The sequence below is a fragment of the Rhipicephalus microplus genome, chromosome X, assembly GCF_043290135.1.
Source record: "Rhipicephalus microplus isolate Deutch F79 chromosome X, USDA_Rmic, whole genome shotgun sequence".
NCBI lineage: Eukaryota > Metazoa > Arthropoda > Arachnida > Ixodida > Ixodidae > Rhipicephalus > Rhipicephalus microplus.
The window spans coordinates 320,767,654-320,792,689 of NC_134710.1; the positions used below are offsets into that span (position 1 = coordinate 320,767,654).

The 25,036-nt window shown below is 43.1% G+C and overlaps 3 protein-coding genes across 5 annotated transcripts in view; 1 reads left to right on the plus strand and 2 right to left on the minus strand.

Annotated features, from left to right (window-relative positions):
* Lamtor3 (Late endosomal/lysosomal adaptor, MAPK and MTOR activator 3) overlaps nucleotides 1-25,036 on the minus strand; it is a 185,253-nt gene that overhangs the window by 35,026 nt on the left and 125,191 nt on the right. The window contains exon 7 of one of the 3 annotated variants that reach the window (XM_037413674.2): nucleotides 21,675-21,799. The exons of 1 other annotated variant lie outside the window; for it this stretch is intronic. The gene's annotated coding sequence lies outside the window, so the exon portion shown is untranslated. Of the gene's footprint in view, nucleotides 1-21,674; nucleotides 24,212-25,036 lie in introns of those variants that run through there. One more of the 3 variants, XM_075879594.1, reaches the window with a different exon arrangement.
* Nucleotides 10,652-12,900, minus strand: LOC142776257 (uncharacterized). Its single transcript, XM_075879591.1, has one exon. The coding sequence runs from the start codon at nucleotides 12,438-12,440 to the stop codon at nucleotides 11,040-11,042; it is 1,401 nt and encodes a 466-aa protein (XP_075735706.1). The 5' UTR covers nucleotides 12,441-12,900; the 3' UTR covers nucleotides 10,652-11,039.
* On the plus strand, nucleotides 13,850-16,387 carry LOC119162090 (transportin-1). The gene has a single exon (XM_037414567.1). The coding sequence runs from the start codon at nucleotides 13,850-13,852 to the stop codon at nucleotides 16,385-16,387; it is 2,538 nt and encodes an 845-aa protein (XP_037270464.1).

Genomic DNA, 25,036 nt, shown 5'->3' on the forward strand with positions numbered 1-25,036 from the left:
AGGGTCCCAGCTGAAATCGAACCCAATCATTCTGCGTGGCAATGAAGCATTTTAAAACAAAGCTACACCAGGTCTCAGAACTACTTTTGCAATAGATGCTAACCTTCATGAAACCTCAACAGGGGTTGCAGTGCTGCCTACCCAATTTTACAAACATTACATATGTACTCCTTTGATACAGCCGTCACGTCGGGTTGGCGTGAATTGTGGTTACTTGCTGCAGGCGCTGAAGTTGATTCATGTAGCAGTGTACAAGGCCAGCATCCTCGCGAGCACCCGTCAATCATATCATCTTGTGGTGTTGCTAATACGCATACTCCAGTTGGCGTCGCTACGCAAGTGCAAGCAACTGGTTATATAAACATCGGCAACTCTTCAACATATTTCTGTGTGTGCAACATTTGTACATATATTTAGCCTCATTTTATGACGTGTCACTCAATAAAAAAATTGTAACACGGTCACTTTCACTCCGCATGTTTTGAATAACGTCGATTCCCAGGTACGGGGGATCTGGCGAATTTTTTATCGTCTGAAACACTTTGTTGTTTATTTCCAGATTTAGGATCAACGAAACTTAAGGCGTCAAGGATATTTACGTGGCATGGAAAGTGCGGCTGTTAGATGTCACGCAGTGTGCCATGACCTTTCAAGGGATCATTAATGACGAGTTATATTGTTCAGTAAATATACGTGTCATTATTACGCGTATGAGCGTGCCATTCACTCATCATTGGCCGTCTTTGCGTTGACATAGTGATCATACAACGGTACCTCGCAATCATCACTGAAGAGTACTACCATTTCTCTGTTCATACCTCCCATAAAGCGATTCTCAGCCCAAAGCACAACAAGGAGGTCATTGCCTATATCGCTGGATATTGTGCTCATTCAGCTCAGAAGAAGCTTTCGCACGTATGGCCATCCTCGATGACAGGAATATAGATGTGAAGTCTAACGCAACGATTTCCAACTTGTCAAAAGGAAGCTTAACGTTTCCGTAGCCACATACTACGCACATGGAGCTGGTGCCGACGCTTGTTGTCGGAAAGCTGACCAAGGAAGAGTTAATACCATTTAACAACCAACGCGGCACTGTCAGCCCCATTAACCTATCACTGCTGGGAATTGTTGAGCTTGATACTCGCGACGCTCATGTGGCATGTAAAGTGTGTTCTGCAACAAATGTCCCTTTTAACATAAACATTTGCCGACTGTAAAATGACGTCGTTCAGAACACTGCACAAAAAAGGTACATACAGAAAGATACCAATGCTGAGAAAAAAACACGAGATGGGCCGGCTTTAGCCTTTCGTTTAAATAAAACCAGTTCTACAAATGTATCTCTGACAGTTTCAGAGTGATGCCTATAAATTGTAAATGCTGACATGGATATTCAAGGACCTGCCTTAACGCTATAAGAATCTACATTGCACACTAGTGCGGTAGTGTTGGGTTCGCACACATCACACGTATATTTACCGTCGACGACTTTCAACTAGACGTTTATAGTTTATTTCTTGTGGGTATTTACACAAATGGTGCTTTAACACGCCTATTTCACGAAGAGTTAAAGAAGATCACTATCGTACCATCATTGCGAAAGACGGTATGACACGTGCATATTCGAACGCAAATGTACTGTTTACTGGCCACACCGAAATCCTCATCTAGTATTTTCGTATATATATATATATATATATATATATATATATATATATATATATATATATATATATATATATATATATATATATATATATATATATATATATATATATATATATATATATATATATATATATATATATATATATATATATATGTGTGTGTGTGTGTGTGTGTGTGTGTGTGTGTGTGTGTGTGTGTGTGTGTGTGTGTTAATTTTGCGATGGGGCACACAATTGCAAAGCAAATGTGTATTTAACAAGCTCCCCAAAATAAATTCCTTTATTTTGTTACAATGTGACACTTGAGGTAACGGCGCTGTCTTTCGGACAGCAAACGCGAACTTTGATCAATAGGGCGTGGCCACGAGCATTATTATAACAAACATGAATAGACGGTTCCTACACGTGCTGTGCTCTGACCGCTTACTTTGCGCTGAGGAGGCAGACAGCACGAAAACCACTTCGCTTACTGGAGAGGCCGTATACCTTTACGCTATAGCTTTATGCGAAGTTGCCCCGCCGCAGTGGTCTAGTGGCTAAAGTACTATAGGCTGCTGACCCGCAGGTCGTGGGATCGAATCCCGACTACGGCGGCTACGTTTTCGATGGAGACGAAAATTCTGTAGGCCCGTGTGCTCAGATTTAGATGCACGTTAAAAAACCCGAAGTGGTCAAACTTTCTACAGTCTTCCACTACGGCGTCTCTCATAATCATATGGTTGTTTTTCACCATTAAACTTCACATATCTTTTTATCTTTCTGCAGAATTACGAGAGGTGGATGCCTAATGCAGTTACTTGCTACCGTTACTTCGTATACCATTTCAATTCATCGCTATCACAATCATTTCGTCACCCACGTGGCAGAACTGAATTTCGCAACGGGCACCTCAATCGAAGTACACGCATGTCTTGCATTTCACTCCCATAGAAATGTGGCTGCTACGGCCGAGAATCGAGCCTGTGCCCTTGCGCTTCACAAGAAAACATCATGTCCGCTAAGCCGTCAGAGGGTTTTTATAGTCAGTAATACAAGTGGTGAGGGGAGCGTGCAGAAAACATTTGAGCAAATAAACAGTAGCTCGCTTGTCTCTAATATAGTCAGTACTTGCTGACTGTGCTAATAACTTTGCAGGGTGTTTCAAGAAACGTGTTCAATGTTCTTTAAAAATTACAGAAAGAAAGTATCTGCGTGCTACTTGCGGCATTGCCTTTCTGTGGCAGAAGACACCTTCAAATGCGTACAAACAATAATAACGGCTTTAATTACGGAAAATAACTCAACTGTGCAACAAGTGGAAATAGCCGGTCGAGTCGAATGGGCGAATTCAAGCCGTTCCTACGAATAGTTCAATTACAAATGCCCGCGAAATACAAAAAAAAATACCACGTGACCAACCCGCTCACTTGTCAGTGTGCACGATGATTCTAGGGCTCCCTAACGTTTGGCGTACGAACGACACGCTTCCCTCTCAACGGTTCATGACAGCGATAAGCAGTCACAACGGTTATCGTTTTTGTGGCCAATAGCAAAATGTGTTCATACACCACCATCGTTGCGGCCCTGCCGATACAGCACAATGAGGCAAATGCTATGGTCGTTCGTACGCGGAACGTTAGGGAGCACTAGGATCATTGTGCGCACTGGCGCTCGAGCGGGTTGGTCACGTGGTATTTTTTTATATTTCGCGGGCATTTGTAATTAGCAGCAAAACACTAATGCCTGACAGAAATAAAGTTCAAAATTGTCTAATCGGACGTTTTGCAAACCGATCTACAACTTTCTCATTGGAATTTTTATCCATCTTCGTTGCTTAAAGAGTTAGTTAATTAAACAGATCTGATTAATGAATATTTGAGAACACAAAAAAAGTTTGAGTAACTCCACGCAACAGTGAGCAAGATGCATTTGGTCGCGTCGCACTTGCGCGTGCCGGCATATTTTTAAACTCCGGCCTAAATTATGTGGGCCACGCTGTATATATATATATATATATATATATATATATATATATATATATATATATATATATATATATATATATATATATATATATATATATATATATATATATATATATATATATATATATATATAAGGGAAAGAAGTGTATACCTAAGGGCTCGTTTTTCCGTGTTTTTAACACAATAATAATGAGATATAACAGGCAGTAATGCCAAGGAATGTACAGGGGAAGTTATTAACATTAATGGAATGTAAATAAGAAGAAAGAAAAGTGGATGAAAAAATTACCAACTGTAAACAGGAAGCTTACAGTTGGTAATTTTTTCATCCACTTTTCTTTCTTCTTATTTACATTCCATTAATGTTAATAACTTCCCCTGTACATTCCTTGGCATTACTGTCTGTTATATCTCATTATTATATATATATATATATATATATATATATATATATATATATATATATATATATATATATATATATATATATATATATATATGTGCGGATGGAGAAGGGCGTTTGTTCGCCAGACGTGAACTGCTTGATATGTCACAGCATGTTGAAATATGCAGATAGTTAGGGAGCACCCTTAGCGACAAGCTCTTTCCATAAAAAGATATACAGTGTGCCGCTAATATTTTTAGCCAGCGTTTAAAAAATATCATGACACGCGCCATGATGATGCAATCAAACGCATGTTGCTGACCGTCGCCTGGAGGGAGTCCGACTATTTTTGTGTTCTGATAATTTACTTAATTATGCCAATTTATCAATTACCTTTTAAACTAGGGAATTGGATCAGAAATTCTAACGAAATTTGTTCAGCGTTAAAGCAAAACGTGCGATTAGATAGTTTCGAGCTTTTTATCTGCTAATTTTGGGGTTTTTCGGCTAACTGGCCGCAAAATACGCAAAAAACGTGGAAAGCCCACTGTGTGCCAGTGCGCACGATCATTTTAGTGCTCCATAATGTTCCGCGTACGAACGACCATAGCATTTGCTCGATTGTACTGTCTCGACAGGGCCGCGACGATGGTGGTGGCTTTGCGATGAATAGGTTTTGCTATCGGCCACAAGAGCGATAACCGCTGTGACTGCTTTTCCCTGTCATGAACCGGTGCGAGGGAACCGTATCTTTCGTACGCGGAACGTTAAGGAGCACCAGAATCACGGCGCGCGTAGGCGCGCCAGGGGTATTGTCACGTGGTATCTTTTTTTTTTTTTGCGGGCATATGTAGTTAGCAGAAAAACAATGATAAATAACAGAATATAAAATTCAAAACTATCTAATTGCACGTTTTGCACACCAATCCACAACTTTCAAATTGAAAATTTCACCCACCTGTGTTCCTTGTGAACTTAGTAAATTAAACCGATTTAATTAAACAATATTTTAGAACACAAAAAACAGTATGGCTAACTCCAGGCAATGGTCAGCAACATGCATTCAGTCACGTCATCATTGCGCGTGTCGGCATGTTTTTGAACTCCGGCTTAAGATAGCTGCGGCAACATGAATATTATGGGTCTATTTTTTTATCTTTAAAAATGCCGTTAGAAATATTGTTTCTCCTTCTCGTATTTTGCCGCATATTTATTGGAAGCTGAAGTCCTTAGCGTTGTATATTTTTGAGCACAGTGTAAAAAAAGTTTGGCAGCGTCTTCTGCGCCGCGCGGCGCAGCAGCCATCTCCACACAGAAGTGGCTCCTGCGCCGCACGAGAGTGACGTCACTTAAAAAGTTATTACTTAAAGCTAGGTAAATGTGTAAATTATTCGTGCGTATTGCGTTAAACCCACAAAACTTTTACTAAGAAGGTGTTTAACGAGCCAATTAGCTCAGGTTTGTTATTTAAATACATATTACAAGTATTTTGAATACAGGGGGCGCCATGGGCGCTGCGGCTGCGAAAAGTAAACACTGCGAGATAGTAGCCGCCTGCGATATGTTGATGGTGAAAACTCGGATGAAATCGTGGCCATGGCCATGCCATGGCCTAGGCCACTCCCAAGGAGGACTGGAGTGTCGTCGCTGCTTCATGTGATTGCTGGATGCTTAGTTGAATCTGGTGGTTGGAGCTAGCGCGGCCGTCCACCGCGCCGCAGCTTCATCCGGGTGTGTGCGCCATAAAATTTCTCAGTATGATGTGCGGATCAACGTTTTTAGTCTAAAAACGTTGGTGCGGATTACAGTCGTTGGACGTACTGCATTTTCTAGATTGCTATGCCAAGCGTGGTGTTGTCAAAGGAGAAAGTGTTCTTGCTGCCGAGTTTTGCTTGTCGCGAAGGACAAGGTCGACGATGAAATAAATGCTGTCCCACGGTTCACGTGTGACTGACCGGACGCACATGCATGAAACCCCAGTGCGTCGGCGAAGTGTTCATACGATGGATGGAAACAACTTTATTGTAATGTTCTTGCGAAGCCTGTGATCTCCGAAGGCCAGAGCTACTGCATTGCCGTCTGTTTTGTCAAGTGCGAACACGTACGGCCGTTCTCATCCGTTGCTATATACGTGAATGCTCCCGTGCTGTCACAGGCCGCGCGTGTTTTTGAGCAACGCAGACAAGTAGTTAGATGGGCTAACGCCGTCGGCACTTGCCCTTGGGCATTGTTTATGAAGTGCTGATCGCCGAGAACATTGCGGTGACACGTCAGTATTTTTAAAGAAAGCGGCCTGCCGGTTACCTCGTCAGGTGATGATACACTGAGCGACATAAAAAAAGTTGCCCAAGACTACGTTGCAGTGCACCTTTCTGTCATCAAGACTTTGATAAACCGTGGAAATCAACATTCCTAACACCTGTGCTGAAGAAACCAATGCAGCCAGCTGCATTCGAGTTTTTGTGGCTTTTTGCGTCTCGCCGATTAAGAGCACTAATTCGCAAAACACTTTATCATAATAAATATAGTCAATCCTGCAAGCGTCATCGAAGATCCAATATTAAAGGGCCTGTGGACGGGACCACCACCAGCAGCAAGTTGGGCTGATGAGGAGGCGCAAATGTTAAAACAATACATGCGTGAACAAAAAAAAAAAGAGAAAGTATCGATAACTGCAATGAGACTTGAACCACCGACCGCACCAGTTCATGTGTTGCTTTAACCAACTACGCCACAGCTGCCTTTTTTTTCTTTCTTTATTGCCTGTTTACATACAACATTCACAAACATATATACATCAAACAAAGTAGAAACATGAAACAAAAAAAGAGGTAAAAAGTCATATTTAACAGGCTTTTTAAAATTCCTTCATCTGTAGAAGGCTTTCTACTTGATGAAGCCATTCGGGCACCTCTTGTTGAACCTTTTGTGCTTCCATGAACGAACAGACAGATTGAAAGAAATATTGCCTGACCGGACGTGCATTAACATCAGCATGGCGCACCGCCATTCTAGATTGCCATATACCGTGCAGGCCCAGTAACATAACTAGGTCGAAAGGTATTCCTTCTTCATTTGATACTGGTAGAAATCTGATGCCATAGGCATCGAGAGGCAGATCCTTTTTCAAAGTCCTTTGGAGAACATCCCAGAAAAAGACTGCATCCCAGCAGTCCAGGAAAACATGTTCAATTGTTTCCGGCTTTTTGCAGAGGAGGCAATCAACACCCCAAGGAACGAATAAGCCTTTTTCTTGCATCCATGTTTTCACGGGCAAGGTCCCAGTGTGCAACTTAAAGAAAAAGGATTTCGCTCCAGGTGTTACCTCCATTTTTTTAACACGGCTTAAGACATTTTGGCCTGGGCCTACACGGTATAATGCTCTATATAGGGGAACAGGAAGAACTGTTTCTACTAAATCTTTGTATAACTTTTTACGCGAAACCGTACTGAGGTATTCCAATGAAAAACGCGTTTTTAGAAAGAGACATGAATCAACAACTTCTTTTAAGAAACCTCTAATACTTGCCTTCATGTGAACTGATGCTACCACAAATTCTGGCAACCGTCTTCCAAGCCTAAGCTGTATAACAGTACGTATGAATGGGTCTCGATTATTTCGGAAAAACATAAACCGATTAACTAACTGACGAAGGTACAAATGACACAGACCAAGTCCTCCAGAGCGAACCCGTCTGAATAAGTTAGTTCTACTTGTTTGCTCCCAAGAAGAACCCCACAAGAAAAGAGCAAATATTCGATGAAGCTTCTGTAGATTCACACGTGAACAATGCATTACCTGAAGGACATACCAGAGCTTACTGACTAAAAATACGTTACAAAATGTCGCTCTGGCGAAAATTGATAGCTGGAAACCATTGAGTTGTTCAGCTTTTAGATGCGGAGCATCTTATACTCGCGCCTTGTAGTGCGCCGTCCGCGTCGTCCGCGCCGTCCACACCGCTTCTCGAACATTCGACAGCTGACGCGCGCGCATGCGCCGTCGCGCCGTCGCCCACTCTTCCACCATCTGCGCATCCCTTCCTCCTCTACACACCGCGCGCGCTTCACTCCTCCACCATCTGTGCACCCTTCCTCCTCTACACACCGCGTTCGACATCTACAATTCTCCTGATTCCCCAGTGGACGCGCATGTGGCGTCGCGCTTCGAGAACATTCAACAGCTGACAGTGCATGCGCCGTCGTGCTGTATATATACTCAAGGTCGGCGCTCGCTCGCTCAGTTGCCGCTCGTCGGTTGGTTTGTACGGCGCGTCGACGTCCAAGGTCGCGGTGAAATGAATTCCAACGAATCCACAAACACAATGATCGACGTCCCTTCGACCAGCGCCGCCCTTTCGCATACGTGTGTACGTGTTCACTCATTTAACACCCCCTCCTACAACCACGTTAACCAATTTAGCCATCGACCCAAGTAAGTCGCAATTTAACACCCCATTTCACAACCACGTTAACCAATTTAGCCATCGACCCAAGTAAGTCGCACTTTAACACCCCGTTAACCAATTATATGGTCCGCATCCTCCTCAGTGTTCCCCCGAGGGAAGCTGCGGGCAATTTTTTTCTCGTAGCTCCGCGGCCTGACGCCGCCAGTACGGTTCACTGTCACAATAATATTCTAATGGCACACCTAAATATCGTACCGGAGTAGTAGTCCATGAAATACCAGCCACAAACTGTGGAGTCACAGGCCATTCGCCGTGCCAGTAACCCAGGCACTTGCTCCAGTTTACCAAACTACCACTTGCATTACAATAAAGGTTCACAATTTTTATAGTTTCAGCGATACTATCATAATCTTTACAAAACACAGCTATATCATCTGCGTATGCCAGTACCCGTACTTCAGCTTCTTGTAGTTTGTACCCCACTATGTTATTGCTTTTCATGACTTTTTGGCAAAATGACTCTATAAAAATTGAAAATAGGAGAGAAGACAAAGGGCAGCCTTGTCGTACAGAACGTCTGACATTAATTCGTTTCCCAAGAACTTTGTTGATGATTAGCCGAGTTTTACATCCAGTATATGCCATTCGAACTGTATCTCGAATTACTTTGCCAACATTGACATAGTCTAACAAAAGAAAAAGAATTTCGTGCGTTACTCGATCAAATGCTTTTTCTAAATCTATCTGGATCATCGCGATGTGATCATTTGTGGCATCGCAGCACTCCAATACACTTCGTGCCTTGTGAATGTTTGTGAATATAGTGCGCCTTTTGATCCCACATGTCTGGTGGTCGCCTACAATGTTATTAATCACTGTCTGCAGTCTCCTTGCTAGCACTTTCATCAAAATCTTGTAGTCGATATTTGAGAGACTGATTGGCCTGTACGATTTCACTTCACGTAATTTAACTGCGTCCTCTGTTTTTGGAATTAGAATAGTATGAGATAGCAGAAAAGAAGGTGGCAAAGTCTTTATGTCTAAGGCTTCGTTAAAAACCGCTGCCAGGATCGGTGCTAGTTCGTGTTTGAATTCCTTATAAAATGCGGCTGTTAAGCCATCAGGTCCTGGGGACTTTCCCAAATGGAGGGCAATGATTGCTTTTGTCACTTCCGGTTCAGAAATAGGACATTCTAGGCTGTCTTTCCTGCAGTCCTCAACCTTTGGCATTAATTTTAAAAATTCATTCTTGAATTCATCTACATTTACTTTACATTTATCAAATAAAGTGGTGTAGTACTCGTTGAAAGCATCCTCTATATATCTTTGTTCACTTGTAACGTCACCCATGTATTCAATCTGATGTATAACATTCCGCTGAGCGTTTCGTTTTTCAAGACCAAGCATTCTTTTGGTCGGTTTCTCTCCTACGGTTATTTTCTCTGCCCTTGCCCTTATTTGTGCGCCACGATACTTCTCCTCATCAATTTGTTCCAATTTGGACTTTACTGACCTTATATCATTTGTGAATAAGCCTGGCGTTTTGCTGTCCTCTGCTAGCAGTTCTTTGAGATTTAAACGTAGGGTTCTTTCTTCACTCTTTCCGTGTTTTATTACACATGAGCGTTCTATAGCTATCAACTTTATATTCTGTTTAAGTTGTTCCCACTTCACTCCGTATTTTTGGTCTCCACTATCTATGTTTACCAACGCCTCTCGAACACTGTCCATAAATTTTTCATCTTCCAAGAGATTAGAATTCAGCTTCCACGTGTCCCAATTAAATACTGGTCTACGTCTATTCCTTTTACCTATTACAAATGATACTAAGCAATGATCACTAAATGAAATAGGGAGGACATTGTACTCACTGATAATCGGAATTGAATCCAGTGATACGTAGGCCCTATCTAGGCGCGCATGACTGGAGCCTTGGAAATGCGTATACAGTGTTGGTCCTTTACCAATACACTCTGCAACATCCTCAAGGTCTAAGTCAGAAATTAGATTCGTTAACGCGACTGAGCTTGAGTCATTGAAATTGGATGTACTTGTGTTATCATCGGCACTGATCACACAATTAAAATCTCCCATAAGGATGACTATGCGATCGCATTGACAATAGGTACGAATTTCGTCGAATGTTACACACCGTTCATCAACTTTAAGAGGTGCATATAAACAAATCACTCGCCAATTAAGAGAAAAGAAAGTCAAATCACATACAACAAACCTTCCAGATGAGTCAGACGTGACGTTTTGAACACTGGCACCTAAACTATTCCGCACAAAGATCACACACCCTGCCGACCTACCAACTGCATGACTGACGCTGGCGGTGTAGCGTCCGGTGAAACGTTGCAGAAGGCTCTCGGTGGCGTCCACGCTCTCCACTTTGGTTTCCTGAACTGCAATAATGTCCAGGTCTTGGTCCATGGCTAGTCTGTAGAGCTGAGTCTGTTTCTTCCTGGAAGCCAGTCTTCGTACATTGAGCGTCGCTGCTTTCACGAACCCGCTCAGCGACGTGATCGGTGAGCGGGTCCGAGCTGAGAGTCCGGCACGTTCACTTATTGGGCTCTCGTCGTCCAGGGCGGATCCATGTTGTTCACCTTTAGTTTGAGCGGCCATCGTCGCGTTTGAGCGACGACGACCGTTGTCGGGCAGCGTTTCGTTTCTTGCCTCCACTGACCACCTTCCACTGCACTTCCGACTTTACTTGCGTTTCGTCTACTTGAGCACCGTCGTCTGAATCGCGACGGCGTTTTGCAGACGCCGATTCTAATTCCATGTTTAAGGTATCCAGATCACTAGGCAAATCCTCATTTTCGTGTGTTTTGTTCACCAAAGAGTGCCGTGAAGCCGAGTTTAGAGGAGTCGAAGCAGCGTTGGCCTGGGACGCCGGCGTTTCAGGGTGCGTTGCTTGCAGCTGCGACGCGGCGTGCATCGCAGGCGCAGGACGCGTCTCTTCGCTAGTCGTTGGGGCCGCTTGACTTCCCATCTTCCGTTCGGCGTTCGTCTCCGGGGCTGAAGAAACTTGCTTGCTTTTCCTCAGCACCGGCGTGTCGTCCGATGTCGTCTGCTTCTGTGGTGTCGCAGGCAAAGACGCTTGTTCAGATTCCTCCTCATCCATGAGAAGTTCACTCTGTTGAGTCTCTGGTCGTCGCCCTACAGCTCGTGCGTATGAACGGTTACACTCATCCTGCTCATGACCGAAAGAGTGGCATTCGCTGCACCTTGGGACCTTACAATCGCGTCGCATATGCCCCGTGCTTCGGCACCGCAAGCACAAAGGCGGTCTTCCCGGCACCACGACTAGTGCCATACTGCTGCCAATACGCACCTGATGGGGCAGTTGATCCACAGAAACGCCATCTCGTAGTTGCATGCGTACTACACGAGTGGTCGATTCAACTCCTTCAAAATCCTCGACTCTCCATCGGTCATCGGTCACCTCCTTGACGTCGCCGTATTCATAGAAGGCACGTCGAATAGCGTCTTTTGTAACATCGAACGCTAGCCAGTGCAATTTCATTTTAACTTCTTGCCGCGTCGGGTCAATGACGAGACATACCCGGTCTTTAACTTTGATAACGCCTGCGTCTGTCAGCGCTTTCTTTGCTTCCACGGTCTTCATGTTCAATAGCCACACGTGCGACATCTGATATGCTCCGATGCCACTTACTTGCTGTATGACGCCTAAATCTTTGAGAGGTTTCCTGATGTCGTCGATGCGGTACGGTCGGCCGCTGACATCGCAGTGTAGAGCTACTGCTCGACGCATCGCTTCACCTGATAGCAACGAAGGCAGAATAATCCTGTAGTCCTTTGGAACGGGAGGAGACGCTGCACCGCGGCCGGCGTCGGCCGCTGTCGCTGCTCGGGATGAGCTTTCCATCCTGCGTCTCCACCAACCGGCGTCCAGAAGCAGAATGACTACGCCACAGCTGCCAATCGGTTTGAGATGACAAACAAGCTGGTTTTGTATTGTTGTCACGCTAAACCTAAATAACATTTTTGTTCACTTTTTCGTTTGGACATAATTTTGACGGCTTTTATTGTTATGTCTAGACGTACTGCTAGACACTCCCGACTGTTCAAATAAAGCGCCTAACCGGAAAATGCAACACGTCACTTCTGTGCGGCGCAGCAGCCGTTTTTGTGTGGGGGTGGCTCGTGCGCCGCGCGGCGAAGCAGTCTCTGCCTTAATGCCAAAAAGTTTGCGCTATTGCCTGTAAACTTCCTGTATATTTTAGCGATGTTGAAGGACTCGGGGTTTCATAAAACGTATATATTAAAGGGCGAACCTGTACCCACAACTCAAAGTGACTATGGTCGTAGAACGTGTCAGTCGAACACCAAAGATGTCCTTCCGCTGCCTTCTTCCTTTTCAAGAGAAGTCCCGAGCACGTGGCGCACTTCAGCCGAGTCCAGCTGGGTGCTCGTGCCATCATCGTCTCTGCGGAACACTAGACGGCGCGCATGTATGTCCCTGTGCGCACGGTGATGGGCGCGTTGTTTGAATGCAGGCAAGATGTCGCGGCAATGTGTTCAATACAGGTCCATCACTAAATTTCCTTTCTTTTTTCATTTTATTTCAGTTAAAGTTAGTTTTATTTGTTTCACACTTTCTCTTTCTTTAATTTTTCAAGAATTACATAAATTTATATTTCATTTAGATCTCCCTATATCTTTTCTTATTTCTTCAGTATTATTGTAATTCTCTCTCGTTCTATCCGATAATTCACCAATCCGTCTAAGTTGGCATGTTCCATCTGCTTATACATTTTACATTCATATGGCAGTATGTACACTTGCAAACCGTCATTGTGCAATTAGCGAGTGGTACGAGCAGCCCTCATTAGAAGAAGACGAATGCACCTGGCTCACGTCTTCTCACTTCCGCTTTGCCAAAATTATCACAAATATTTTTGCTTCCCTACAGAAAATAATTTTCTGATATACTTCCTTGCTACTCATGCTCTCTCTGTTTCTTTTATTATTATTATTATTATTATTATTATTATTGTGAGCGCAACAAGCGAATGACTCTTTACTCTCTTTGATATCATCATCACCTGTACATCTTCTTCATCTGTAAATATCATCACCAGCGTGATTTAGCTCGAGCCTGGCTGAATAAACCGGTTCCTCACATTATTATTATTATTATTATTATTATTATTATTATTATTATTATTTCACAAATTCTACTGCCACACATTTCGTGATCAATGCCCTGTGGTGGGTTTTCCCATTTCTCTGGGAATAATTATCATCTTTATCATCATCATCTGCTTAGCACTCCAAGGTATACTAGTGATGGCGTGGAGTTACCCGGGATGTCATTTGAAGAAAAATACCAATCTGTTGTCGTTCATATGGGAACCACACGAAGAACTGCTTCAGCAAGTCTTAAAGCTAATGAACGATTCACTGTCGGACGATGAAGTCACGAGGCAAACGGCTCGACAACAAGTCAACCAGCTGGGTGAGCGGCCAGACTTCAACGACTACATGGCTTTTATCTTCACGGAAATGAAATTTCAAAATAAGGCAAACCCAAAAGAAGGCCAGCTTATATTGAAGAAATTTGAGAGCGTACGCCGCGGCGTAGCCCCTCCACGTGTAAGCGTGGATGACCCTGTGAGAGTAGTTGCGGCTGCTCTGGCCTACTTCATCATAAATGACTCGAAGATCAAGCTCACACGATGGATTGATTTGCTTCAGAGGCTCGGTGAGCTTTTAGATTTGCCGGACGAGAGAATCTGCGAGGGCTGTTTAGGGGTACTGCACAAAGTCTGCCGTGACTACTCTAAGGAAACGGGTGTAGTTCTACGCAATGATCATCTCACTGATCTCGTTCCCAAGTGCCTAAAGTTCTTCCGGCACAGCAACCCCCGGCTTCGGTACTGCGCCATCACTTTCATCAGTCTACTATTTATCGATTGTAAACAGGCCGCTGTCGTTCACGCTGACGCATTTGTAACGAACCTGCTGCAGCTGGCATTGGACACAGACTACGAAGTGCAGAAGGCCATGTGTCGTGCTCTGGCACTGCTCCTGGAATATCATATCGACTGCCTCATCCCTCATATGTGCTGCATTGTCGAGTACGTGATGAACAGGATGCAAGACGCGGAAGAAGACGTTGCTGTGGAGGCACGTGCCACACTTTTTTGTCTAGCGAAACCAATCTGCAAGGAGGCACTGACTCCACACTTTTCGAGTCTTGTCCACATTCTCCTTAATGGAACGAAATACTGTGACACTGCCGCCGAACGACTCAAGCAAGTAATACCAGGCACCATTCAAAATCCGGGTTCGATATACAGAGGAAGAGAGAGCATTGACTACGGTCTTGTGTCAGGAACGAAAGTTCCACTTGACAATATTTTGTACGCGCGGAACCTGAGGACCAGCTCAGCAATTGCACTGGGTGCAATATCTACTGTATTCAATGAGGAGCTTCTTACGCTGCTGCGCCCTATTATTAGGCAGATGCTGAAGGACAAGGACTGGGTGATTATGGAATCTGCCATTTATGTTCTCGGGATCATCGCTGAAGGCTGTCATGAAGGAATGGCCCCATACCTACCACACCTGATCCCGTTGTTCTATATCCATTTAAGAAGTCACAGAGCCGCTGTGCGGTCAGCCGCCTGCTGGACACTGAGCCGCTACTGCCCTTGGGTGTTGAGACAACCGCAGCACTTATACTTAAAGCCCTTGCTGGAACAACTGCTGGAGAAGGTACTGGACGAACACGAAATGGTTCAAGAGGTCGCCTGCAATTCCCTTATAAGCGTAGAAGAGTGCGCCGAAACAGAGCTTGTGCCCTACCTCAACTCCATTTTGGACACACTTTACAGCGGGTTCCTGAAGTACAGGCGGAGTCGTTTCTATATGCTGTACAATGTAATAGAGGTTCTGGCAGATTCTGTGCCGTCAGAGATTTGCAGGCGTGAATTCATTCAGTACTTTATTAGACTACTGACTGAGGACCCCATTGGACTGGAAGACAGTCAGATTAACATGTTTCATCTACTAAGGTGTCAGGGCAGCCTGGCTACAGCCCTGAAATCTGACTTCTTGCCCTACCACCTGCCTGTGGTGAACAGATGCATCCGCACTGCGCACTTAGGAAGACAAGGGTTTTTAGCCAAAGCAATTCATCTGCAATATTCAATCACACCGGAAAAACCACTGACGATTGCTGCTTTGAAAACTTTAACCAAGCTGGCGGAATGTCTTGGACGTGACATGGAACCCTCTCTTTCTAGTACCAGCATCATCGAGCTGATGGTCGACTGCGCAAAGGACTCGGTGCCTGAAGTGCGCCAGGCGACGTTTAACTTCCTCGGAACGTTTGTCAAAATCTGCCCCAAGAGCCTTTCGACAAAAGCAAGTTTTCTCGTTCCATTGCTCATTGAGAACTTGAATAACCAGATAACACCACTCTGCAACAGCGCGACCTATGCGATCAGGGAGCTCGCCATGACATTGAGAGAGGATGTCAAACCATACGTTTACGAGATACGCGCGAAACTTACAACAATCATCAACAGCCCCCGCACATCGGAATCTTTGCGGGTGGACACGACTGTCGCAATTGGATACCTTGGTCACATTTTCCCATACGAAATGGCACCCGCGTTGTGTCGGTTCATAGTTCCATGCTGTTCAGCAATTGGGAAAATTCCTGACGGTGAAGTGAAGAACTTTGCGTTACGTGGTATTTTTACATTGGTAAGCGAGAATCCCGCTGGAGCTTTGCGGTACTTTATTACCCTCCTAGATACCATAATTGCCTGGATTATTCGCCAGGATGACTTGAAGCAAGCCATGAATAACCTCATCCGCCTCTACAAGCAGTGCTATGGGACCACGCGACTCCACCATTTCTACGAAAAGCTACCGCCTGCCCTCCGTCAACGAGTGTTGGGCACCTACGACTTCTGAGGGTCCCACGAAAGTTCTGCGCAAACATGATAAGAAACGTGCCACTGATGAACTTCTGTTTTTTCTTCACGCAAGCAAGCCACTGCCGTTCCGGAGAGATAGCATAGTTCCGAGGACTGCTGTTTTTGCACAAGCAGCAAGAGAGTCGCTGCTGTTTTGTACCAGCATGAATAAATGAAACGTTTTAAATGCGAAGGATTTCTTAGCAAACTTCGGCGACATTGACCATATCTATCTATCTATCTATCTATCTATCTATCTATCTATCTATCTATCTATCTATCTATCTGTCTGTCTGTCTGTCTGTCTGTCTGTCTGTCTGTCTGTCTGTCTGTCTGTCTGTCTGTCTGTCTGTCTGTCTGTCTGTCTGTCTGTCTGTCTGTCTGTCTGTCTGTCTGTCTGTCTGTCTGTCTGTCTGTCTGTCTGTCTGTCTGTCCGTCCGTCCGTCCGTCCGTCCGTCCGTCCGTCCGTCCGTCCGTCCGTCCGTCCGTCCGTCCGTCCGTCCGTCCGTCCGTCCGTCCGTCCGTCCGTCCGTCTATCTATCTATCTATCTATCTATCTATCTATCTATCTATCTATCTATCTATCTATCTATCCACATACGGCATTTAGCTCTCCTGGCCGTTTCGATGATGGGATCTATACCAAAACTGTGGCATAACATGACTGTAGGACGAGCATAGGTGACTACATGAAAATCATGATATATGTCAGAAATGTAAGGATTTACACGTCCTGGTCTTCCTGCTCTTGCGGTGTTATCGCTCACATGACATATTGCAGAACTGGTATGGTATGACATAACTGCATGGCGAACATAAGTGACTGGTCCTAACGTGAAAATCATGACATGCGTGTCGTGTAAAACATGAATACATGCTACGCTCATAGTCCGCTAGCGGCTGTTTTGCTAACTTCACATATCAAATTTCATGTTACGTGATGTGAATGAATGACGAATGTATATGATTGGTGCAAACATGATATTCATGGCATACGTGTCATGTAAAACATAACTAAATGCTACGCTCATAGCGCGCTCGCGGTCGTTTCGCTAGCTTCGAATACTCCAAATTCGGTATCACGTGACGTGGACAACGAAGGTGAATCACACGTCGAACATGATAATCATGATATGTGTGTCATGTAAAACATAACCACATGCTACACTCATAGCGCACTCGCGGCCATTTCGCTAGCTTCACAAATACCAAAGTTGTTATTACATAACGTGAATGAGCGATGAAGGTAAATCACACGCGCAAAAATCGTAATCATCACATAGAACGACATTATTTGAATGTAAACATTACACAGATCGATTGATTGATAAGCGGGGTTTAACCTCCCAAAACCACTGTATGGTTATGAGAGACGCCGTAGGGGAGGTCTCCGGAAATTTTGACCACCTGGGGTTCTTTAACGTGAAACACTCGACAGATGTCTGTCTGGTTGGGTATGTAAACAGGGAAACCATTTAAACTCCAACCAAAAAATACGTGAGGATGCATTTACGCATCTTCACGTATACCTTTCGGTTGGGGTTTAAATAGTTTCCCGCGGCATTATTTACATGCCTACCACTGCAGATGATGGCATTGCAAACGTTAATGATGCCATCGTCATGCGTCTATGAACAATATACTTTTCTTTTATGCGTTGATGGGGTTTATTATATATACCCCGCACCTTTGCTAGTCTTTCAGCCTCACGACTTTCGGTGATCTTTTTTTTTTTGCTTGCATTTTCCAGCCAGTTCGCGGCAGTCATTCTAACCCTGCGCAAGGTTGCATAAAAGCTGCGAGCATATGCTGCTGCAGTATATTCACTTTAATATTAGCTATATTCCATTAGGAATGGAAGATTAAATTACACTGTTAACATTTTATTCGATGGTTTCTCAATGCATAATTTTGAAAGAAAGCTGCCCATTGCACAAGTTGGTACCAGTGTTGTGGAGTTGCCACTCCTGAATTGGAATGATTCTAGAATCATTCCACATTTTCGCGTCCGTGAAATGGAATGGGAATGTAATGGGGACGATGCTTCCAGTAATTTAATGGGAATAGAATTGCACCTATTTCCGGATTTACAGCACGATTTTGTCTATACGTGCTGTTTTTTAAAATCAGGAAATCAGACCCTCAAATTTAACAATAAAGCAGAATCGTTAAAATGACTTCGCTGATTACAAGCATGGTGCATACATAAACAACGAGCCTACTACAACTGTACCTCCGAAGTTCGCCTCCATCGTTTGCGTAACTGCGGTCGAGCAGAACTGCGGAAAAATCTCACTTTCGCTGTGTTCTAGAGTGGAGGAAGGCCGGTGTGACGAGGCCGCCACGACGCCAGTTGGCGGCTAGAGAAGCACTACCATAATGCCCTACCTCACAGGCTCTTGCGTCCAGTGGTTCATGTTCGAGCAGCTCATGTTTGTGAACCAAAACTCATATAGTTAGTTAGGGTAAAAGAAAATTGTTTTATTTTACCTTTTTTTTGCAGAAACAACCATTCAAAGAGCCATCCTTTGCAACACAGGTTTTAACAACTAAACGGCGAAGCGCCCATTTACCTTCTAACATTTTGTTGAAAAAATTTCGATGAATAAAACCAAAATAAAGCTTACCTGAGAAAAGGTGCTTACCTGAGAAGGAAACACCAGACACTAAGCGGAAAAGTAGAATGAACCTAATTTATAAAGGCAAGGGGGAAAAAAGGTTAACGTTTGCTAGTATGTGGACCGCTAACCATTACAGCGGTGCTATACAAGTTGGCGATGCAGGCAGTAAAATGAAAATAGAAACGTGGGCAGAGCAAAATAATATTTTGGGAGAACTTCAAAATAGATTCCGAATCGACAGGCGGTTAGACAATAACCTGTTTGTTCTTATACTCAGTGTATAGTAATATCTAAAATAGAAAAGAGGCCCTTATACGTAGCTTATCTGGACATCATTGCGGCGTATGACAACGTTAATCAAAATTTTGTGGGACATATTGAAGAAAGTGGGCATAGACGACGACTGTATACAGCTGTTGAGAGACATATACTGAGAAAATACAGTTTGCAAAGAATGGGAAAGAATAAGTAGCAATGACAGCGTTGAAATTAACAAGGGGCTGAGACAGGAATGTCTATATTGTCCCCGCCATTATTCATGCTGTACATGGCGAGGATGGAAAAAGTGCTGAAAGGTAGCAACATTCTGTTTATTCTGTCACACAAACAGGCTGGCGCGACGATGGTTGAGCAAAAACTTTCAGGTCTATTCTACACAGACAATATTGTCCTATTTGCAGACAGTCAAGGCAATATACAGCGGCCGGTAGATACAGGTGGAAGGAAAGGCGAGGCTCTAGGACTAGGATTTAGTGCAACAAAATATGGATTGATGATATTCAATGATCACAAGACCCAGCGGTCTCAATACAGAGCCGAGAAATACCGAGAGGAAGCGAGTAATTACCTTGGAGTATGTGTAAATAAGGGAGCTAGATATATGGAGGTTCAGGAAAAAATATCAGCAGCAAATAGAAAGAGGAATGCTGCAATAATGAAACACAGAGCGTTATGGGGGTATAATAGGTACGAAGCTAGTGCTTCGAGCTAGGTCTGTGGAAAGGCGTAATGCTTCCAAGGCTTACATTTGGGAACCAAGTGGTGTGTGCATGAAGTCAGAGGTACAATCAGAAATGGATGTAAATCAAAGGACTGTGGGATGCCTCGCGTTGGGCACTCAAGGGAAGACGACGAATGAGGCTTTGAAGGGGGATACTGTATGGACAGGCTTTGAAGTAAGGGAAGCTCAGAGCAAAATGAGCTTTGAAGAGAGGCTTAGGAAAATGAAGGAGAGTAGATGGGCAGGGAAGGTGTTCAGGTATTCATATAGGAAGAACGTGGACACAAAGTAGAGAAAAAGAACTAGAAGGCTCACCAGTAGACATAAAGCTGGAAGTGTGGGCGACATGGCAGCAAAAAGCATTAAGCGAAAAGTCAGAAAGGCCGAGAGGATTGATTGGATGACAGCGATAGAGAAGAAGCCGGCTCTCAGTAACTACCGAAGGAGAAAAAAGAAATAAGGCGGGAGAGGTTTTACAATAATTCAAGGAAAAGCACTTTGCTGTTTGAAGCGAGGTCGGGTTGCCTTAGAATGTGTAGCCATAAAGAGATATTCAATAAAGGAGAAGAACAATGTACATGCTGTGGGGAAGCTACGGAAACGGTGGATAATTTTTTTATTGAATGCGGTGATATTCACCCAGGTATACGTGCAGGTGCAAGCCTACATGAGGCTTTGGGTTTCAGGGACAAACATATAAAGCTGAACACGTCCGTGATAGAAGCAAGTGAAAGACAGAGTATTGGTGGCAGAAAAGTAGAGATATAGGACATAAATAGTGGGAAAATGAGGTCATTCTGGCTGAAGAAGCAAAGGGATAGAACGCAAATTTACATTTTCTTTTGTTATAATAAGATCGATTTAATGGAAGTAGATAAGGCATCAGGCTAACATAAGAAAGATTTAGTTTTTTTCTTCTGGCGAGCCTGGTGGCACACATGTCACCGCCCTGTTATAAAAGGGACACTCATAGCATCCATACATCCTGCTCATGTGCAGTAATTTTCCCGCAAATAGTCGATTTTCAGCGCGCTCGCCGGTATACAAAAGGAGAAAGGGTTTAAAGCATGCGGCAAATGCCTCTAACTCTATTCGTACTTTCCGGATTCTAAAAATTTCTGCGGCGGTCGATTTGCGAGGCAATAGGCTCTTTTAATGAAGCCACAGCACGATTGCTTAGAAAAGTGTTGCAGGTCCTCTTTAAGTGCTATACAAGATTACACTGTGTCTTGAAACTACTCATGTCATCTAATGACATGAGAAGTCCTTACATCATCATGACATCATCAAGTCAAGACATCATCATCATGTCAGCAAGCTGGATGAGCAGGTAATAATACTCCTCATATTTTAGCAGCTGAAGCTTTTCAAATTCTGCCGGTAATTAATACTAATAGCTTCCTTGAGTCAAGTAATATTAAGTCTGCAATATGTAACATTATGTGCATAGTTCCAGATCATAATCAAGCCCCTAAATTGACACGACAAGAAGTCGATACACATGTTTCTTATAAATTTTTTTTCAAACCAAGAACAAGCTTCAAACTTTACAGACATGCAGCATACAACCCATGGCAAAAAAAATTCCCTTTCCCGTTCGACACAAATGTTCCAACAACATGACATTTGGAGATTCTCACAGGAAAGAATAGATGAATCAAGGGTTGTGATCTGTTGAAAAATTAAAAGTTCTGTTGAAGATATTTATTAGCAATAAGGCATAATAAATCATAATAAAGCATGATAGTGCAGCCAATCCAAACTGACACCAACGATGGCAGCGTACAGCCTGAAACAAAACAAAAAAAATGCACAAATTACAACTGGAAACAATGCTGATCGCCACTTGTGCAAATGAGCCTGCAGTGAGTCCATGACTAACAAGGCAACCTGGTACAATTTAAACACACACACATCACAAGGGCTATATACACAACAGAAAGAAAAAAAAAACAGGAAGCCCTTTTTAAAGACGAGAAATTCGAGATAAGCAATTCCATCAAAACGCTTATGACATGGCACACATTTTGAATTTACAAATTCTAAGAATTCATAAAAGAAAGCTTCAGTGAATTGTGATCAATTGGCTTTCTGCGGCTTGAAAGCTAGAGCACTATTATCACACTCAGAATTCTGGTTGTAAAGTGGGGAGCGTTCAATCCCAAGATATCTTTGAAGTTCAATTGTTAGTGCAGGCAAGTAGAAAAACAGATGAACTATTGCAGGATGAAGATACAAAGTGAGCTAACCTTATCTACCGGCCCACTGCATCAACCAGTGCCCACAAAAACATTCCTCCAGTGCCTTCTTATATTGGTGCTAAAGACTTAAGTGTGACAACCTTCCCCCTTGTTCATTCTTTTACTATGTGATGCATTTTCAGTGGCAGTTTTTCGCACAATGCATTGCCTGGTTACTCATACACTGAATGCAGTGTACATAATGATGAAACAGCTGATTGATGGCACAAAAAGTGCCCTTTCAAGAAGGATGTGTTCCTTTTTATTGAACTTTCAACAAGATTAGTGGAATCAATTGCTTTGAAATCACTATTCTGACAGTCATTATTGCAAAAGCAGCACCAAAATTTTTCTTTACTACAGTAAATAGTTTTTTATGCATTATTTTTTCTGTTGCAGGTCGGCATGGCCACAGAAACAACCTACACAAGGCTTGAAAATTTGTTAGCACAGAACCTGGGTGTGCTTTAGAAAAACAGAATCTCTGGAGAGTTTGTACTGATCCAAGAAGGTACTTAGAAATACAAAACACAAAAAAATTAGGGGACCTTCAAGCTTCACCTTTGGGAGTTGAATTCGATAGCAATATCCTGTCTCGAGTGTGTACTGAGTGCAAAATGGCTTGTGTCAGTGAAACTTTCACATACGATTGCATTCTGTATAATGGGTATCATGCTTTAAACCAAGGGCAAATGTGCATGTGAAATCTTTTTGAATTAGCTATGCACCTACTAAGTGGCCTTAAGGGAAAAGGCCCTGTAAAGTGTGTGTCTCTTGTAGTGGATGGCACACTTTACACCACAGATTCATAATAGTCACATGTTCTGACGCCCGATTGCAATGTATGCTTGTACCACACATGATTACTGTGATATTAGTTGTTGCATTGTCAAGCATGTATATAGGATGCGTGTTTGTAAAGCATGCACGTTACATTCACTGCATTTCCATACAGAGCAAGTTATTTTCACTGTATTTCCAAGCTGACATGTGGCTTTGTGGTAGAACATTTGCTTGACACGCAAACGACCTTGTTCTGATCCTGGCTCAGACCGTTTTTATTACTTATTTGCATTCTGATTTTTCACTTACAACCAACGACGCCAACATCAGAATTTCCGCAAAGTGAGCTCTTTAACGCTATCACTTTAATACACAATAGGAACTAAATCAGGCTATTATTGCCCTTCACACTATGCATCGCTTCTGGTGCTCCGAGAAAACAAAAACTTGCAGAAAAGTTGAGAGCTAAGTGCCACATAAACACAAAAGAACACTAGAGGCTGAAACTATTCCTTGTAACCGTCAGTTGAAACATTGGTGCGTAAGCAAGCCACATGCTTGCCCAGTAAAACATAGTTCTGTTGTAACTGCCTTATAATTGGCAAGGTTATCCCTGCAGGTCTAGTCGGTGACTAACCAGCCCTCGTGCTAAAAGTTGCCTTTTGCAGCGCATCGCTAGCATTCTTGTTAGATCAATTGGTATAGTGACTGTGCCAGACTTGATCCTCCAACCAGGAGGAATTTTTCTTCATACAAGAAATTAGTATGAATTTACTCATGGCTTTCTTTGACAAATGAGTGCTTGTATATCATCTGCTTAACAAGTAGCCACCGAGACAGCAGTACTAAATGAAATAACCCATTTATCTTGCTAGTGATAAGCGCACAGGCAATGGACGTTGTGAACAATGCTAGTATACTTTCAACAATCTCAATCGGGAGAGAAAAAAGTCTTTCTCTCATTCAGCATATCTAAGAATGCGCTCTCCGTGATACTGAAGTCCTAATAAAATATTGCAGACTATCTGAAGAACAGGATAAACTTCCAGTGAAAGCAATCAGAACAGGCACTTTTATCGCAGATTAAAGTTTCTGTGGTGAATACTGCAGCACTCACCGAAGAAATGCTTCAGTAGCTGCTCATTTTTCTTGCTACTGAGTGCAGTTACGTGGGTGTTCTGTTAAGAAATACAATTAGAAGACTTTCTTGGGCTTAACTGCGGGGACCAACATTTCCAATGCTATATATACAATTGTGATTTTGCTTACATGCGATGTCACTAACTACAAAACACACCAAATGTGAACAGGGGTGCCAAAGTTCAGGCTGTCTCTCGGCTGTCTCTCGAAGATTTCACGAGTTTCAAAACAGGTGCTCACTTTTTTTTATCCATGCTGTTGGTTTCAGTGTTTTGAATTCATCTAACTAGGCGAAGTGGGAGTGGCTCAGTTCGGTGAAAAAAGAATTCAGCGTTTTTCAATGCTGAAACCAGTCTGGAGAGCATGTATGATATGATGCCAGATGCAAGCAATATGCTTTGCTAATATGATTTATAAATAGACAGTGGTTGCAGCAGTGCTCTTATGAAAAGTCCTAAATGCACCAGAAAAAGAATAATTGCATCACTGCAGAAAAACCCCTTGTACTTTACTGTCAAATTTTCATTTTTCAATGAATTTCGTCATCTATATAAAATAAGTGTAAGAAATAAAAGAACTACATATTTAACAGGAGATAGCTGCCTGTGACACACAGAAGCAGAAAGATGTTCCCAGACAATTAGGATACATATTTAGAATGCTGTAATATGGAATTAAGGGGTACCTTTTGGTGTTTTGATTTTAAACATACAAGCTATAGAACCTGAGAGAGGATTGCGCATGTGTCTTGACAATAACGAAAACTTTATTCATTCATGCCAATGGCGTAGCACTTTCACTGGCAGAGCTTGAGTACTCCTTTGGTGGCGCATGACTTTGGATTTTTGGATCGATGGAGGAAG